Source organism: Oryx dammah, unplaced genomic scaffold (genome assembly GCF_014754425.2).
Source record: "Oryx dammah isolate SB20612 unplaced genomic scaffold, SCBI_Odam_1.1 HiC_scaffold_3, whole genome shotgun sequence".
Taxonomy (NCBI): domain Eukaryota; kingdom Metazoa; phylum Chordata; class Mammalia; order Artiodactyla; family Bovidae; genus Oryx; species Oryx dammah.
The window spans coordinates 100,387,871-100,406,832 of NW_024070187.1; the positions used below are offsets into that span (position 1 = coordinate 100,387,871).

Below are 18,962 nucleotides of genomic sequence, written 5' to 3' on the forward strand. Positions count from 1 at the left end.
TAAAAGTCAAGTTTTTAAATAGATTTTCCCATTCAGGATTAACATTTTTACAACTGTGGAATGGAATATTCAAATAAGATATGACTTGTGCATTTTAAGAAAGAAACTACCTTCAAGCAAATGTGTCTCTTGGAAGTCCACAGCCTAAAATAACATAGACATAAGAAACAGTTTTGCTCTCAAAGCTTAAACTCTCCTTGGGGAAATAAAAATTGGTATTAATCCCAGGATCTTTTCCATGTACTGGTTGTGTGCTTAATACCACATTGACATTTCAGACAGGGTAGAAGAGATCAAAGTGGCTCACCCCAAGGCTTGAACAGATACAACGCAGATATTCATTGGCTGTAAGGAAGTATCAGAAAAGAAGCAAAGTGCATCGGAAGTTCATTTGTAGTTTGCTTTCCTTTGGGAACAAGATAGAAAAAAGTCAAAGATAATTTTATTAGCTGCATAAGGCAATTTATTTCTAAGTTCTCAATCAATGACATCCTCAGTTCCGTGCCATTTATTCAGCTTCCTCCTTATAAATAGAGAAGAGCTATTTAAGTCTCACTTCTAGTCTAAAATTATTTCTGATAGTCATTCTGCCTTTCTAAATCAAAGTGACTTTATTATAATTTGATAAAAATAGTTACTTGTAAAACTTTCTGGCTTACCATATCTCTTATTAAATGCCTCATTTGTGGATTTATAAGTTAAAAAGAAATTGGAGCATTAAGGAAGGATATAGAGTCATACATATTCTATCTCATGATATCCTTAGTAATAGTTAATTGACAAAGAAATGGAGCCATGTGCAAGGTCAAGTTGCAACTTACTTGAGCTATGGTACCATTTTATTGACTCTAATAAGGGCATTGATTCTTATTTGTCTGTTGGGTAGATTGATGTGCCCATCTGAATCCCCAGGAAGCTTTTGGAAAGTACTGTGTAGAATCCTGTACTCAGTCTCCAGAATTCACACAAAAATCCTGTGTTTCAGGAGAGAGGAGGCCTCTGTGCTTTCTCAGTTACCCCAAAGCCATCAAAATCTGAGACTTCGTGAATATTTGTCAAAAAAGCTGACACTTCCTTTCCTCACACTTGAAAATGTAACTGCAAGTAATAAAGATTGGAGAATAAAAAGAAGATGCAGAGTTAAAGTTCTTGATGTTCAAAAGTTGAAAGAAAACTTTTCTTTATAATAGTCAAAATAATGTTTATTTTTGTGATCTGCAAAATGTAAATTGTTAAGTTGTTGTCCGAGAGCAGGGCAGAAGTATGTTTTTAAGATGTTGGACTAGTGGTCTAGAGTTAGCATTGTAAACAAATTCATATTAAGTATTGCAATTACCTTATAATGTCATTATACTTGATTTTTTTGGAAATTCATATTTCCTATTCTTGGGCCTCTTATATGCTAGAAGTGTGTGAAACAGTTAAAAGCATTATGTTCAGTATTTTGGCATATAATTTTGAGGTGTGCAGTTTTTATTAACGAGGATAAAGAAGATTGGTGAGAAAGGTGAATGCTGAAGAGAAATGAGAGAGGGAAAAGTTAATATGTTAAAGGAACAATGTGGGCAGTTTCTTCAGAATATGATAAGAATGCAATGGAAAAATGTTTCTGCAGCTGTTTCCTTAATGCTGATCAGGTGGCCAAGGAGATTTGCTGAAAAGGAGGACAAATCCTTTGATACTTGCTGCCTTCTATTCGTATTGTTCATTTAAGCCCTATTGCTTTTACTAGTCATAACCAATTTAGTTTTACTAATATAGATTATATCTTATATATGTGTGTGTATGTGTTGTTGTTCATTCACCAAGTTGTGTCCAACTCTTTGCAACCCCATGGACTGCAGCACACCAGGCTCCTCAGTCTTCCACTATCTCCACGAATTTGTTCAAATTCATGTCCATAGAGTCGGTAATGCCATCCAACCATCTCATCTTCTGCCCCTCCTTCTCCTTTTGCCCTCAGTCTTTCCCAGCATCAAGGTCTTTTCCAATGAGTCAACTCCACATCAGATGGCCAAAGTAATCACAAAAGTAATTTTATATATATATATATATATAAAAATTTTTTTTTAATTGGAATATAGTTAATTTAGTGTTATGTTGGTTTTTGGTGTACAGCAGAGTATTTTGGTTACACATATACATATGTTCATTATCTTTTTAAGATTCTTTCCTCTTATAGGTATCTCAGAATATTTAATAGAGCTCAGTATTCTGGCCTGGAGAATTCCATGGACTGTATAGTCCATGGCATTACAAAGAGTCAGACACACTGAGCAATTTTCACTTTCACTTTTCCTGTGCTATAGAGTAGATTCTTGTACTCTCTGTCTTTCATATAGTAGTGTGTTTGTGTGTTCATCCCAGGCTTCTGATTTATCCCCCTCCCCCCCCACCACCACCATGTGTCCCCTTTGGTGACCATAAGTTTATTTTGGATATCTCTGTTTCTGTTTCTTCTTTAAACAAATTAGACTCCACATATGAATGATATCAGATGAGATTTTGTCCTTCTCTGTCTGACTTACTTCACTTAGTGTGGCAATCTCTGGGTTCATCCTTACTGCTGCAAATGGCATTATTTCATTTTTTATGGCCAAGTAATATTCCATTGTGTATATGTACCACATCTTCTTTATCCGTTTCTCTGTTGGTGGGCATTTAGATTGCTTCCATGCCTTGGCTATTGTAAATAGTGCTGCAGTGAGCATCAGGATATATACATCCTTTCAAACGACAGTTTTCTCTGGATATATGCCCAGAAGTGAAATTACTGGGTCATATGGTGAAACTCCAGTACTTTGGCCACCAGATGCAAAGAGCTGATTCATTTGAAAAGACCCTGACGGTGGGAAAGATTGAAGGCAGGAGAAGGGGACGACAGAGGATGAGATGGTTGGAAGGCATCACCGACTCAATGGACGTGAGTTTGAGCCAATGCTGGGAGCTGGTGATGGACAGGGAGGCCTGGAGTGCTGCAGTCCATGGGGTCACAAAGAATCAGACATGACTGAGCAACTGAACTGAACTGAACTGAACTGATAATAACTGTATTTTTAGTTTTTAAAGGAACTTCCATATTGTTCTCCACAGTGGCTCTACCAGTTTACATTCCCTTCAACATTGTAGGAGGGATCCATTTTCTCTCCATCCTCTCCAGCATTTATTGTTTGTAGGTTTTGTTATGATGACCGTTCCTGACTGGTGTGAGGTGATAACCTCATTGCAGTTTTGATTTTCATTTCTGTGATAACTAGTGATGTTAATAAGCATCTTTTCATGTATTTGTTGGCCATCTGAATGTTGTCTTTGGAGAAATGGCTATTTAGGCCTTCCATGCATTTTTTGATTGGGTTGCTTGTTTTTTTTTTCTTTTTTGTTTTTTTTTTGACCTAGAACTACATGGGCCGTTTGTATATTTTGGAAATTAATCCCTTGTCTGTTGCTTCGTTTGCAAATATTTTCTCCCATTCTGAGGGTTGCCTGTCTTTTTGTTTTGTTTATGGTTTCATTTGATGTGCAGAATCTTTTAACTTTAATTAGATCCCATTTGCTTATTTTTGTTTTTTTTCCCCATCACTTTAGGAAGTGGCTCAAAAAAGATATTGCTGCAATTTATGTCAAAGAGTGTTCTGCCTATTTTCCTCTACAGTTTTACAGTATCCAGCCTTACATTTAGGTCTTTGATCCATTTTAAGTTTATTTCTGTGTGCATGGTGTTAGAGTGTTCTGATTTCATTCTTTTTCATGTAATTACCCACTTATTGAATAGACTGTTTTTTCTCTATTGTGTATTTTTGCCTCCTTTGTTATAGGTTAATTGACCATAGGTGCATGAGTTTATTTCTGGGCTTTCCATTCTGTTTCATTGATGTGCACTTTTGTTTATGTGCCAGCACCATAATGTTTGGATTGCTGTAGCTTTGTAGTATAGTCTTAAGTCAGGAAGTCTGATTCCGCCAGCTTTATTTTTGTTTCTCAGGGTTGCTTTGGCTCTTTGGGGTCTTTTATGTTTCCATATAAATTTTAGAATTTTTTGTTCTCATTGTGTCATTGGTAATTTGACAGGGATTACATTGAATCTGTAGATTGCCTTGGATACTATAACCATTTTGACAATATTGATTCTTCCAATCCAAGAACAAGGTATATTCTTCCATCTGTGTTGTCTCCAATTTCTTTTATCAGCACCTTATAGTTTTTAGAGTAGAAGTCTTTAGAGAGGTTTATTCCTAGGTATTTTATTCTTTTTTGATGCAGTGGTAAATGGGATTATGTCTTTAATTTCTTTTTCTTATCTTGTATATTAATATATAAGAATATGAGAGATTTGTGTATATTTTGTATCCTGAAACATTGTTGAATTTATTGATGAGCTCTGATAGTTTTCTGGAACTATGTTTGGGTTTTTCTATGTATAATATCATGTCATCTGCAAACAATAACAGTTTTACTTCTTTTCCAATTTGTATTCCTTTTATTTCTTTTTCTTGTTTGATTACTGTGGCTAGGACTTCCAAAACTATGTTGAATAAAAGTGATGACAATGGACATCTTTGCCTTGTTGCTAATCTTAAAGGAAAATTTCTCAACAGCTTTTCACTGTTGAGAATGATGTTAGCTGTGGGTTTGTCATATGTGGCCTTTATTATGTTGAGGTTCGTGCATGCAAAGTTACTTCTGCTGCTGCTGCTGCTGCTGCTAAGTCGCTTCAGTCCTGTCCGACTCTGTGCGACCCCATAGACGGCAGCCCACCAGGCTCCCCTGTCCCTGGGATTCTCCAAGCAAGAACACTGGAGTGGGTTGCCATTCCCTTCTCCAGTGTGTGAAAGTGAAGTCGCTCAGTCGTGTCTGACTCTTAGCGACCCCATGGACTACAGTCTACCAGGCTTCTCCGTCCATGGGATTTTCCAGGCAAGAGTACCGGAGTGGGGTACCGTTGGTCAGTTGTGTCCAACTTTTGTGATCCTATGGACCATAGCCTGCCAGGCTCCTCTGTCCATGGAATTCTCCAGGCAAGAATACTGGAGTGAGTTGCCATTTCCTCCTCCAATTTTGTTGAGGTATATTTCCTCTTCCCTGGTGGCTCAGACAGTAAAGCATCTGTCTACAATGTGGGAGACCCGGGTTCGATACCTGGGTCAGGATGATCCCCTGGAAAAGGAAATGGCAACCCACTCCAGTACTATTGCCTGGAAAATCCCATGGACAGAGGAGCCTGGTAGGCTACAGTCCATGGGGTTGCAAAGAATCGGACACGACTGAGTGACTCCACTCCACTTAAGTTTCCTCTGTTCCCACTTTCTGGAGAGATTTTATCTTAAATGGGTATTGAATTTTGTTAAAAACTTTCTGTATCTGTTGAGATGATCATATGGTTTTTTATTCTTCAGTTTGTTAATGTATTACACTGATTGATTCACAGATATTGAAGAATCTTTGCATACCTGGAGTTAATTGTATTTGATCGTGGTGTACAATTTTTTTAACATGTTTTTTGCTAGTATTTTGTTGAATATTTTTACATCTATGTTCATCAGTGATACTGGCCTGTAGTTTTCTTTTTTGGTGGTATCTTTTTCTGATTTAGGTAACAGGGTGACAGTGGCCTCATAGAATGAGCTTGGAAAGTCTTCCTCTGCAATTTTTTGGAAGAGTTTCAGAGGTATAGATGTTAACTCTTCTTGAAATGTTAATAGAATTTGCCTGTGATGTCCTCTTGTCCTAGACTTTTGCTTGTTGGAAGTTTTCTAATTACTGTTTCAATTTCAGTACTTGTTATTGGTCTGTTCATTTTCTATTTCTTGCTGGTTCAGTCTTAGAAAGTTGTCTCTCTCTAAGAATTTCTCCATTTCTTTTTGGACTATGTTATGATCCTTAGCAACTTCTTTTTCATACCTAATTTTATTTATTTGAATCCTCTGCCCTGTCCTTTTTTTTGGTTCCAATGAATCTTAAATGATTTAATCACAAAGCTTTACTATTAGTGAAAGTGAAGTTGCTAAGTTGTGTCCGACTGTTTGCAACCCCATGGACTATAGCCCACCAGGCTTCTCCATCCATGGGATTTTCCAGGCAAGAATACTGGAGTGGGTTACCATTTCCTTCTCCAGGAGATCTTCCCGACCCAGGGATTGAACCCGGGTCTCCCACGTTGTAGGCAGACACTTCACTGCCTGAGCCACCAGGAAAGTCCTAAAATATAGAGGATTTATTCTAAACTATGTATTTTTCTGTTTGTGCATTGTTACACCAGATCATTGACTTAACACTGTGTGTCTCTTTTTAATGCACATGAGAGCTGAGTTTATGAGTGAATTCTGTATGATAGAATGACTTCATCAGATCCTTCAGAGTTTGAAACAGTGGACTCTGCATAGATTTTTGCCACGTACGGTACTAGAACATGTGTGTGTGCTCAGTTGCTCAGTCATGTCTGACTCTGTGACCCCATGGACCGTAGCCTGCCAAGTTCCTCTGTCCATGGAATTTTTCAGGCAAGAATACTGGGATGGGTTGCCATTGGATCTTCCAGAGCCAAGGATCATACCTGCATCTCTTATGTCCCCTGCATTGGCAGAGGACTTCTTTACCACTGAGCAACCAGGGAAGCTCATAGTATGTGCTTAAATAGACCAAAGGATTTTTCAGGTCAAAATGGTTTCATTGTTATTCTGAGTTTTTAGATGATTTTTTGATACTTTCAGTTCTTTTGCCTTATCACGTTTGTTACCCAGTTATGATCATTTCTCTAATTTTATACTGTAATTGGAGGGCCAAAAAATGAAATGAAGTGGACAATCTAAAGGAAATGAGAAGACCCTCAGTGCAGGGAAAATGTGTAGATATGTCTTAGTTGCAAGGCACATCAGAAAGAAGTGCTAAGATGTTTCTTTGCATATCAGATTTCTGCTTATTTCTAAGTTTGCCTCTAACTGCATAATGTTTTGAGTAAGCAGCTTTTTCTGTGGAATGTTGGTGAAAGCCTTTAAATAGAATCGTTTGAGTACTGAAATCGGTTCACATCAAGGTTTACTCTTTCATAACAACAGCATTCTTGAGGACAGTCATCACACAACTAAAACATTAGGGAACACCAAATTACAAGCTTCTGGAATTCTGTTTTTAAATCTTCTTTTGTTAGCATTCTTTGAGGGATTTTGAATACATTTGCCTTAAATTCTTTCTCTCTTAGTTAGACAAGGAGGGTGAATTAGACAGATTTTAGCCAGGACTCTTAAGTTTCCTCACACGAAGGTTTGCATAACCCTTTAAATTATTAAAAAATATATTTTGTGGTTTGTTTTCTAAAGAACGTGGTGCTTAAATGTTGTGTGTGTGTTTTGGGAATTTGACAACAATGTAGTTTGTTGTCACAGCTGCTTTAACTTTATTACCAGACATTTAAAAATTGAACTTGAGAACAGTGATAATATTTGTGTCATTTTTTTGTATGTGTGTTTTTTAACAAGTAAAAATATGACCCACCTTGGTAATTGTGTTTCTCACTGCTCTCTACCATTCCTCTGCTCCAGGTTCTTGCTGTTCCTTGTACAAATTTAATAATTTCCTGACCACATTCTTTTGCCTTGGCTGCCTCTTTTTGGAATCTCCCCCTTAGCCAAGGTCAAATGGTACTCATTTTAAAGGCACATACAAAAAAAAAATTAATTCTCTCTTCATTGTTACTGAAGTAATTTCCTCTAAATCCTCTTTTATAATCTTTTTTCCCTTTTAGATACCTTATACTTACAGTCTTATTTTTATTTTTTTAATACCTTTTATGTTTCCAATAATACTATGGACTCTGTCAGCAATGGACATGAATTCGAGCAAACTCCGGAAGATAGTAGAGGACAGAGGAGCCTGGCATGCTGCAGTCTATGGGATCGCAGTGTCGGATACAACTTAGTGACTAAACAACAACAACTGTGAGCAAATGACTTGAAGTTTCATGAATATTATGTTTAGATATAAAAAGTGAAAGTGAAGTTGCTCAGTCATGTCCGACTGTTTGCGATCCCATGGACTGTAGCCTATCAGGCTCCTCCATCCATGGGATTCTCCAAGCAAGAATACTGGAGTGGGTTGGCATTTCCTTCTCCAGGGGATCTTCCTGACCCAGGGATCAAACCCAAGTCTCCTGCACTGCAGGCAGACACTTTACCCTCTTAGCCATTTAGATATATATACTACTTAAAATAATGGTATACTTTAGATGTTCAGTAAAAACTAACAAAAATCTATTGTTTAAAGCAAAAATTGAAGGATACATTTCTTGTCGGTGTAGGTTTTTTGACCTTCATTGTGCTGATAAGTGAATAAACAAACCTGTTAATTTCAAAGCTATAAGCAATTGTAGATAACTTTTACCTGCAGCAGTTTCTGTTGTGTGCCACCCTATAAAGAAGAGGGTAGAGTCAGTCTGTTGCCTGGGGCAGGGAGGAAGAGTGTGGTGGAGGTTTAGTCTCTAAGTCATGTCAAACTCTTTCAGTCCCATGGACTGTGACCTGCTAGTCTTCTCTCCACATGGAATTTCCCAGGCAAGAACACTGGAGTGGGTTGCCACGCCCTCCTCCAGGTGGTCCTCCTGACCCAGGGATCGAACCCACGTCTCTTGCAATGCAGGCACTCTCCTGCATTGTAGGTAGATTCTTTTACCACTGAGCCACCAGAGGTCTGAGTGGATACCAACACCAAGAATGGTGGGACAGGACAGAGCATTTAGACTTCAGGATGGCACTCCTCCTTCTGTATTAGCTGTGATCCCTAATAATTTATAAATTCAAATGGCAGTAAGTATACCAGAAATCATAATTCTGTCCCCAGATAAGGCTGACAGGAACTAGGCATGAGAGTTGGAATTTCAACTTCCTCTCTTAGGTTCAGGATTGGATGCTGGGCCACTTGATAGAAAGACTATTAAATAAACAATTAAAACGGTGGAGTGGAACTTGACGGTGATGCCCAAGAGAACTGTAAGTGAGAGTGCGATGCCATGCTTGTGTGGATGCCCCAGAAAAGAACAGCAAGCTGGAAGGAAAGCCTGAGAAGGAGCAGTTGGTCTTAATGTTGGAGTAGCCCAAGGCGCAATCCTTGTTCTTGATTTCTTTTCGATCTTAAAACTAACTTTTTGTTCATCTCATCCAGTTACAGGGTTTTCAATACCATCTCTTAGGGCAGTGACTCCCAAAATATATCTCCAGTTCAGATCTTTCTCCTAGACTTGAGATCCAACTGCCTCCTTGACACCTCCATTTGAATGTGTAACAGATATCTTCAACTTAATAGGTCCCAAAGCAAAGTTGAATTCCTACCACTGTCTCCCAGCCCTGCCTCAGCAACCTATGCTATTCCTATAGTCTCCTCACTCGCAGTTGATGACACACCATCCTTCCTGTTACTGAGACCAAAATCTTGGAGTCATTCTGATTCTCCTCTTTCTCACTCCACATCCAGTCTGTCAAGAAATTCTTATTGTAAGTGTCTGTGAAATACACTCACGTTCTAACAGGTTCTCACTACCACTGTGGTTCCAGGCCATCATCATCTTATACCAGGTATCAGTGCATTGCCTTCAGAATTGTTCTAGTGTTTGTTACATTTGGGCTTTCCTGGTGGCTTACCTGGTAAAGAATCAGCTTGCAGTGTGGGAGACCCAGGTTTGATCCCTGGATCAGGAAGATTCCCTGGAGAAGGGAATGGCCTTTGGTTGCTAATTTGAAAGAATTGATCATAGGCTATTTTATTATGTCCGTGACACACATGAAATCTCAATATTATAAATAGCAAGGTTTGGTAAAGAAAATATTGTTCGACCTGATTTGAGGTCTTCTCTGACTGAATTTTGTGGTATTTGTGCATGAGATACCCAAGAAGAGGCTTTAAAAAGAAAATGTATAAAGTGGCTGAAAAGCAACAGTATACCTAGGCTTAACAGCTATGATGATTCATTGAAACTTATTTGCCATAAGGATTGTGAGTCTTGTTCTTAGCAACCTGAGGTGTGATTGAGTCGGAATATGAGGACCACTGATCTGTAACTGAGATTCAGGGCAGCACAAGGTACACTGACTGAATAAAGATGCATTCAAACACTTTTCTCTTCCTTGGCACAATTATTAAAGACATGTTTCAAATGATCCCATGTGATGAACAAATGGAAACTAGACAAATATACATATTGATGCAAAAAAGAGATTTTCATTTTAGCTGGAAACTTTACTATTTCTAAATCTAGTGAACTATCAAGGGAATTAGTTTCTGTCCATTTCAGGAATCTATACCATAAATTAGGGACTCAACCTGGGATCCATAAATGGGCTCTAAGGAGATCCATGAATACCTTTTGCTTATAGGGTTTTATATTTATGGGCAGTTTCCTTGAAAGGGTTTCTTGATCATAGTTTTCACCAAATCCTCAAAGGAATCCGTGATCCCTTCCCCTACCACCAACATGTAAGGATTATTGATTCTTATTCATATCTCTGTATCACTGTGATGGAGTATTGGAACCAAGTTCAATCTTGTGACTAACAATGAACGTTCTCTAGTTTCTTAGATCTGCCATCTAGTCTAAGTTTGAAAGACTAAGCCAGATCCAGATCCGTGGTTGTTGATAATGCTAACAGTAGTGGATGCATGAAACCTTGTCTCTTTTTGTGGCATGTTGATTTAGTGTATGTAACTGCATGTATCTGTGACTATGCTCGGATATTCATTTAAGTGATCTATAATTTTAAACACCTATCTTTTTTTTTTCTTTCTTTTCCTTCTGTGCGGTTACAAAGCAGTAAGCATAGCTGACCCTGCTGCTCTTGGCTTCATCATTTCTCCATGGTCTCTGCTGCTACTGCCATCTGGCAGTGTGTCATTTACAGATGAAAATATTTCCAATCAGGATCTTCGTGCATTCACTGCACCAGAGGTTCTTCAGAGTCAGTCACTCACTTCTCTCTCCGATGTTGAAAAGGTAACATTAAGTCTTTTTTTTCTTTTTGGCTTGATTTTGTTTTGGTGGGTGTAAGAAAAGTAGACACTGGGCTACCCTACTTCAACCCTTTGAAAAACACTCATTGAATTCTAAATAATCATGAAATCACTTATGTATGGAATCTAAAAAATACAACAAAGTAGTGAATAAAACAAAAAGGAAACAGACTCACAGATATGGAGAATAAACTAGTGATTACCAGTGGGGAGAGGAAAGTGGGAAAGGATAAGAAAAGGGGAGAGGAATAAGAGGTACAAACTAGTAGGTATAGAACAAGCTATAAGGGTATACTGTACAACATGGCGAATATAACCAAATATTTTATAGTAACTATAGATGGAACATAACCTTGAAAAACTGTGAATCACTGTATTGTACACCTATAACTTATATGGTGTAGTATTATACTACAAGTGAAAGTCGCTCAGTTGTATCTGACTGTTTGTGACCCCATGGACTATACAATCCATGGAATTCTCTAGACCAGGATACTGGAATGGGTAGCCTTCTCCAGGGGAATCTTCCCAACCGACGGATCAAACCCAGATCTCCCGTGTTGCAGGCAGATTCTTTACCAGCTGAGCCACCAGGGAAGCCCAAGAATACTGGAGTAGGCAATCTCTCCCTTCTCCAGGGGATCTTTCTGACCCAGGAACTGAACCGGGGTCTCCTGCATTGCAGGTGAATTCTTTACCAGTTGAGCTACCAGGAAAACCCCCTGCTATTACAGTATGCTTCAACTAAAAAACAAAATGACCGTGTATTCCAAGAAGTTCATATTTAAGAATTCAAAGTAGTTTTATAAAAATGTATAGGTCTAAGAAAAAAAAATGAAAAAAATGTGAGCCTTTATTAATTCAAGGTTTAAAATACTTATTAAAAGCCTGCTATGTATATAACACTGTGCTTGTGAGGAAGATACAAAAATAACTAGAAGATAGATCCTGATCAATGTATATAGAACAATAAGGTAAATACAAATAAATGCTGTATAGAGGGATAGAGTTTAGAAGAGGAACAATTTTCTGTTTAAAATGGTATGGCAGAGAAGGGTTTGTGTTGGCGTATGAAGAGTGACTAGAATTTAGAAGTCCATCCTAAAGAAAATCAGTCCTGAATATTCTTTGGAAGGACTGATGCTGAAGCCAAAACTCCAATACTTTGGCCACCTGATGTGAAGAACTGACTCATTTGAAAAGACCCTGATTCTGGGAAAGATTGAAGGTGGGAGGAGAAGGGGACGACAGAGGATGAGATGGCCGGATGGCATCACCAACTCAACGGACATGAGTTTGCGTAAACTCCAGGAGTTGGTGATGGACAGGGAGACCTGGAGTGCTGCAGTCCATGGGGTCGCAAAGAGTTGGACATGACTGAGCGACTGAACTGAGAATTTAGAAAATGGAAAATAGGTAGGAATGGGGATTCCACTCAGGGTTGCTGTGCTGTGCTGTGCTGAGAGTCGGAGATTGTGCCCTCTGATGGGGAGTGTTTGGTCAGACGGGTTAGGCTGGAGCATCCCCTCCGTGGAGGGCTGTGGTTAAAGGGAGATGACAGGTCAGAATGAAGACAGTAAATCCTAGAAACTTAAACTTTCTTCTGGGATATATCTTTAAGAGAGTGATGTGATTTGTTACCTCCAAGTATGATGAAAGTGGATAAATGAGATGAAAAACTATGTAGGAATCTAACTGGGGCATTTTAATAATCTGAGGGAAAGAACTAAAAATTGTATAAGGCCTTGGGCATATAAAGGTGGGGATGATGGGGTTATAGTGGAAGCAAAGCTGATCACAGTTGATTCGATGAAACAATGAAGAAGGAAAAGTTTATGATAGGAACATCCAGTCTGAGGATAGCAGTGCCATTGATATTTGAAGATCTAATTTCATTTTTAAGGCTCTGAAAAGAAATTTTGAAATAAATATGTGTATTTTGTGTAGCAAGCTGTGATAATTTTTATTCATTTTCAGCCATACCACATGGCTTGTGAAATCTTAGTTCCCTGACTAGGGAATGAACCAAAGCCCTTGGCAATGAAGGCACAGCGTCTAAACCACTGAGCACCAGGGAATTCCCAAGCTGTGATAACACAGATAGGGAACTTGGGAGAGTTCAGAATTGGCTATAGATATCATTTCTCATATATGAGTGCATGTAAGTGCAAAAACTAACCTAATAATTTCCTAGTAGTAAAATTGTTAAATCAGAGTATGTGCATTTAAAATTTTGACATGTAGTTGACCCTGAACAATTCTGATTTGAACTACATGGACCCCCTCATGTGAATATTCTTCTCAATAGTAAATACTCCAGTACTGCACGATCCTTAGTTGGTTGAATCTGCAGATGCAGAACCACTGATACAGAAAACCAAGCCTGCCTTTTCCACAGACTTTCTAATGTGAGAAAGATATCTTGATTTGAGCCACTGATTATATATCTGAAATAAGACTGACCAGAATTGGTAGTAAATCCAGTTTTATCTACCTTTTATATTCCAAGAGCTGCTTAAGAATTTGGATGGTACATGCAAAGCAACCAGTGAATAGAAACCATAGCTATGAAGTGAAGGTAATGCTTAAGGCATTAACCTAAGAAATTTCCCATTATGTGCAAGGAGGTATTTGCAAAGGACTTTGTTTAATACACAGTATGTACAGTGTTGGTAGTTTTATATCATGAAGGTGTTTATGCTGGTAGTGTTTTATTAAACTGGATAGCATATGTATAGCTATGTATATTTAAATAGTGTGCATTCATTCTGTATACTCTGTGATTCCTTTAATAATAAGATTTTTAAAGATAGAAGTTAACTGGAATATTGGAGATAAGCATAATGTGTGTGTAAAGTATTTAACCCTTGAGATTTCTGAATCTTAACTGAGCTTCAGGATATCTAAAAAGCAATGAAATGATGCACTAAGTTTTATGTGTCTGAGCACTTTAGGGGCAGCGTGTCCTTCAAACTGGGTTCCCAGTCTCTCAGGTGGGTCTGGTGACCTAAGAAAAACTAAGAATCTCTGCAGTAGAGTCACAAGTGACTAAGTTTTAAAAACTGCTGCTGAATTATAAGTAAGTTTTCTCTAGTTAAGAAAAAGTTTTGCACAAGTGTTTATGAATTCTTCCTGCAAGGTATTTAAAGTCCACAATTGAAAAACTGCTTAATAGGTGCATGAGTGCTTAGACAGTAAACCTCCCATGTATTTAGGTACAGCTGTTAGAACCCGAGTTTGGGAAAGTGATTGAAGCCTCCCTATTATTAGGCTAGATGTTCAGAATCAAGTGTTGGGGATGTGATGGGAGTTGTTCCATTCCTACAAAGTTGCCAACTATATTCTGACATCTTGAGAAAGAGGATGGTAAAGGCATTTCATAGTTTCCTGAGTTAAGGATATACCATTTTTAACTTGTTCTCAACAAATGCTTGCTATTGATAGTATATGAAAAATTTTTTTTTAATATATGATACTTAAAGCCTAGCTTATGAATAGTAATGAATACTTAGTAAGATCTTGACCCATGAAAATGTTTCCTTCATTCAATGAAACTTGTTTTGTAAACTGCGTATTCAGTTATATGAAGAAAAGTTTACCACGAGCTGTATAAATAGACACTTTGCATTTATTTGCCCTAAAATTTTACTTTTCCAGATAGCATGCCCCTTTATTTAAATAACTAGACAAGTTTATATAGGTCACACGAAGCTTTTTGATTCTCTGGTTTTCCCTTCGTTGAGTAATTGTTTACTTCCTGCTTGCTTGGCACATGGTTAATTTGGCAATTCTTTTGAAATCATTTTGTTAGGACTAGTCCGTGGGATTTTCCAGGCAATAGTACTGGAGTGGATTGCCATTTCCTTCTCCAGCGGATCTTCCTGACCCAGGAATCAAACCCAGGTCTCCTGCATTGTAGACAGACGCTTTACCCTCTGAGCCACCAGGGAACGTTAGGACTAGAACCTGAATCAAATTCTCGTTTTGTTTTCTCTTCAAGATTATTGGACATGCACCGGGGATTCGAACTATATCCCTGGTGAACTAAAGGGATCGTAGGTTAAGTGTTTATTTTCACTAACTTACAGTGTAAGTATCAGTAATTGTGGTTCCTACCAGACAGTAAAGAATCCGACTGCAATGCGGGAGACGCAGGAGACCTGGGTTGGATCCCGGGGTTGGGAAAATCCCCTGGAGAAGGGAATAGCTACCCACTCCAGTATTTTTGCCTGGAGAATTCCATGGACAGAGGAGCCTGGCGGGCTACAGTCCATGGGGTTGCAAAGAGTCAGACACAACTGAGCTACTAATACTTTCACCATATCTATACTTCTTAAAATCAAGAGTCATCTTTAGAAGGATAATATGAGGAAACAGCAGAAACCTCAAATGAACTTGTTTTAAAGACCAAATGCCTTTAACCACACTACACCACATTTATTCTACATTAATTCTTACTAATCCACCCTTTCTCCCCTCCATTTGTTCCCGTTTATCCATAAATTTGAATGTATAGTTATTACAGGCATTTGAAGAAACTCCAGGGCTGTCTAGTTCTAGAGTCCAACATTTAATGACAGAATTAAATTTAAAATTTAAATGCTAGGGTTGTAGAGATATCATCTCGCACCCACTAGACTGACTGACCACTATCAAGAGAACAAAAAATAGCATGTGTTGGTGAGGATAGAGAGAAGCTGGGACTTTCATTTACGTTTCTGGGACTGTAAATTGTATAGTCATTATGAAAAACAGCATGGCGGCTCCTCGAAAAAGTTAAAGATGGAACTACCGTGTGATCCAGCATCTCACTTTGGGTGTATGTCCAAAAGAACTCGAAGCAAGGTGTAACTGGCAGGTATGGCATAGAACAGTGGTTCTCACACTTTATCCTGCATCAGAATTACCAGAAGGACTTGATAAAACAGACTGCAGGGCTTACCTCCAGGATCTCTGATTCAGTAGGTCTGGGGCAGGGTCTGAGAACTTGCTTTTCTCCCAGGTTCCCAGGGGATGCTGATACTGCTGGTTGGGGAATAACTCTTTGAGAATCCCTGGTGTAGAGCTGAAAGCTAAATACGATTGTTAAATGCTTAGAACAGTCCCTAGCAGAGAGTAAGCACCCACTGAGTATTATCAGTTACTATTATGTTAAGTGGTGTCCTAGGTCCTGGGATAAAATGATGGATAGGACAAAGTCGTTTCATTCACAGAGTTCATATTCCAGCCCATTATAACTGTAAAGACAAAAAAAAACATATTTCTTTTTCCCATGGATTATATTGGCTCTTTCAACTCTGTGTGTGTGTGTGTGTTTTAATGTCACATTTTCTTGTATCTTTATCTCTGACTCCTGCCTTCCCACAAGTCCACTTAATTGCCTAAACTTCTCATCTTCCTGAGTCCAGCCATTCTATCCTCTCCTCTTCAGCCCTATTGCCAGGGCTATGGCAGGGTCCCCATTTCCTTTCTCTTGAAATTTTATCATCATCTTCTAACTTATTTCTGCTTCTTGACTATTTGCCCAACTGCTGTCAGATTAACCCCTCTGATCATATCTTTTTTTTTTTTTCCTTCAAAAACCTTCTGCTTTTTATACCCAGTTAAGTACAGATTCCTTTGCAAAACCTAGGAAACCTCTCCAGAGTTTGATTCCAACCATATTTCAACTCCTCTCTTTCATATGCAAAAGTTGTAGTCAGTGATTATTAAAGAGATTCTATGCTTTGCGGCTTCCCTCTTTTGTATAACAGTGCCCTTCCCCATTTCTGCAAACCCACATCCTAAGTACGAGCCATTCTTTCAGTGACCATCTCTTGAGGACTTAGATATTCACTGCTATATTAGGCCATAGGTTTACAGAGATATTGAATAAGAAATAGTCTTTGCCCTCAAAGGGCAAGTAGTAACCTAAGTAGGAGTAATGGAGAGACAGACAAAAAGCAATTAATAATAATAATAATGAAAATACAAGGATAGTAGGTCTGTATGAAACATTAAGAGAACACGGAAAGGGGACACATACCCTGTGTTCAAGGCTCAGCTTAAACTGGCCCTGCTTCAAATTTCTTCCCTAATCAGAAGTAATCTTGTCTTTTTTGGATTTCGCTAAGAGTAGGACACGACTGAGCGACTTCACTTTTCACTTTCATGCCTTGGAGAAGGCAATGGCAACCCACTCCAGTGTTCTTGCCTGGAGAATCCCAAGGACCAGGGAGCCTGGTGGGCTGCCGTCTATGGAGTCACACAAAGTCAGACACAACTGAAGCAACTTAGCAGCAGCAGCAGTACAAATTTACCACTTCTTCTTCATTTGATTCATACATATATATTCTCTCTCTCTCTCTCTCTATATATATATATATCTCATATTTGGATATTTATTAAGCAGGAGTCTCCAGAGAAACCAGATCAGTAGGGTGTGTGTGTGTGAAGAGAGACTTATTAGCTCATGTGATCAAGGATACTGACAAGTCCCAAGATCTGTAAGATGAGCTGGCAAGCTGGGGACCAGGAGAGCAACATTGTAGTTCTGGTCTGAGAACCAGGAGAACCAAGGGTGTAGTTCCACTCTGAAAGCCAGAAGGCTCGGGGCCCAGGAAAAGCTGATATTTTGGATCTTGTCCAAAGGCAATAAAAAGCTGATGTCCTAGTTTGAAGGCAGTCAGGCAGAAAGAATTCTTTCTTACCTGGGGGTGAGTAAACCATTTTGTTCTATACAGGCCTTCCAATGATTGGATGAGGACAGCCCATATTGGGGAGAGCAATCTGTCTTGCCCACTTTACCAATTTAAATGGCACTTTCATGCAAAATGCTCTCCCAGAAATACCCAGAATAGGGTTTGATCAAATATCTAGGCATCCAGTCAAATTGACACATAAAATTAACCATTATAATGTGTGTGTATATATATATAGATGATGAGCAAATGTATTAAGTTTATAATCTATTTTTTAAATGTTATTAATCTTATATAGTCTTATTAAAGTAATTCAATTCACATACAAGTAAATATAATAAAGGATCTTAAAGTACTACCAGTATCTCAAAGAACCACAAATCAGAATTAATATATTAAGAAACATATATTTGAGTATGCAGTTCATCATTTTTGCTAAAGGTATGAAAAATGTTTTTCGCGTATGAGGCTTTTTGGAAAGGTGTTCCCATATGAGGTTCCTTGAATTCTAAACAGAAATGTGATACAAATAGTCTGCAACATGTGGCCTTGAACTTCATGCACATTTAATTGAATTCACCAGGCATGTATTGAATATCTACTATGTACAAGTTGTGTCAGTTGCTAAGAGGGATATTAAGATGTATAAAAAACGAGGCTTCCTTAAGGAAGACAAACAAGCAAGCATCCTAACTATGTTGCAGGTAGTATTAGTTAACTGTTTCATTAGAGATACAAATGAAATGAAAAGTGTATTATATAAGAGAGAATGCTTTATACTGTTGGAGAAGATTTATATAGCATTCGTAATAGATAACAGCATCTTTGGGCTATCAATAATGGGTAGAACTTTTATTGACAGATGAAGAAAGAAATTCTTGGTAGGAGGAACTGTTCAAAAAAAGCTGGGAAAGAGAAAGATTGGTTTGCCAGCAGAGAATTATCTTTTAGTTTGAAGTATCTAGGTGTGATAGAGAAAGGAGAGAGAAGAGAAGGAAGACTGAAAAATCTGTTTGGAAAATGGAGATGGAGGCAAGTCAGAGTGAGCCTTGTGTATCGTAAAGAATTCGGAATTTTGAACATTAGGAGCCATGAAAGTATTTAAAAAGAGGAACAAACTTTTTCTAATCTGTAATTTAAATGCTGTGAGATTCTAAGGATATCCAGTTTTATATGGATTTATCTCATGTATATCTAAAGAGGTTTGAGACAGTTTGTATAATTAAAAATAGAGATGAGAAAATGACAGCAAAATGGAAAAAAAAGAAAAGACACTGAAGATGATATTGCAGT

General features: G+C 38.2%; 1 protein-coding gene across 9 annotated transcripts in view; it reads left to right on the forward strand.

The window, feature by feature from the left end:
• Positions 1–18,962, forward strand: part of PTPN13 (protein tyrosine phosphatase non-receptor type 13) — a 221,198-nt gene that overhangs the window by 62,942 nt on the left and 139,294 nt on the right. For 5 of the 9 annotated variants that reach the window (XM_040237277.1, XM_040237279.1, XM_040237283.1 and 2 more), the window contains exon 3: positions 10,794–10,972. In XM_040237277.1, the coding sequence (XP_040093211.1) occupies positions 10,794–10,972 (179 nt within the window). Of the gene's footprint in view, positions 1–10,790; positions 10,973–18,962 lie in introns of all 9 variants that reach the window. The other 4 variants (XM_040237276.1, XM_040237278.1, XM_040237282.1 and 1 more) reach the window with 1 other exon arrangement.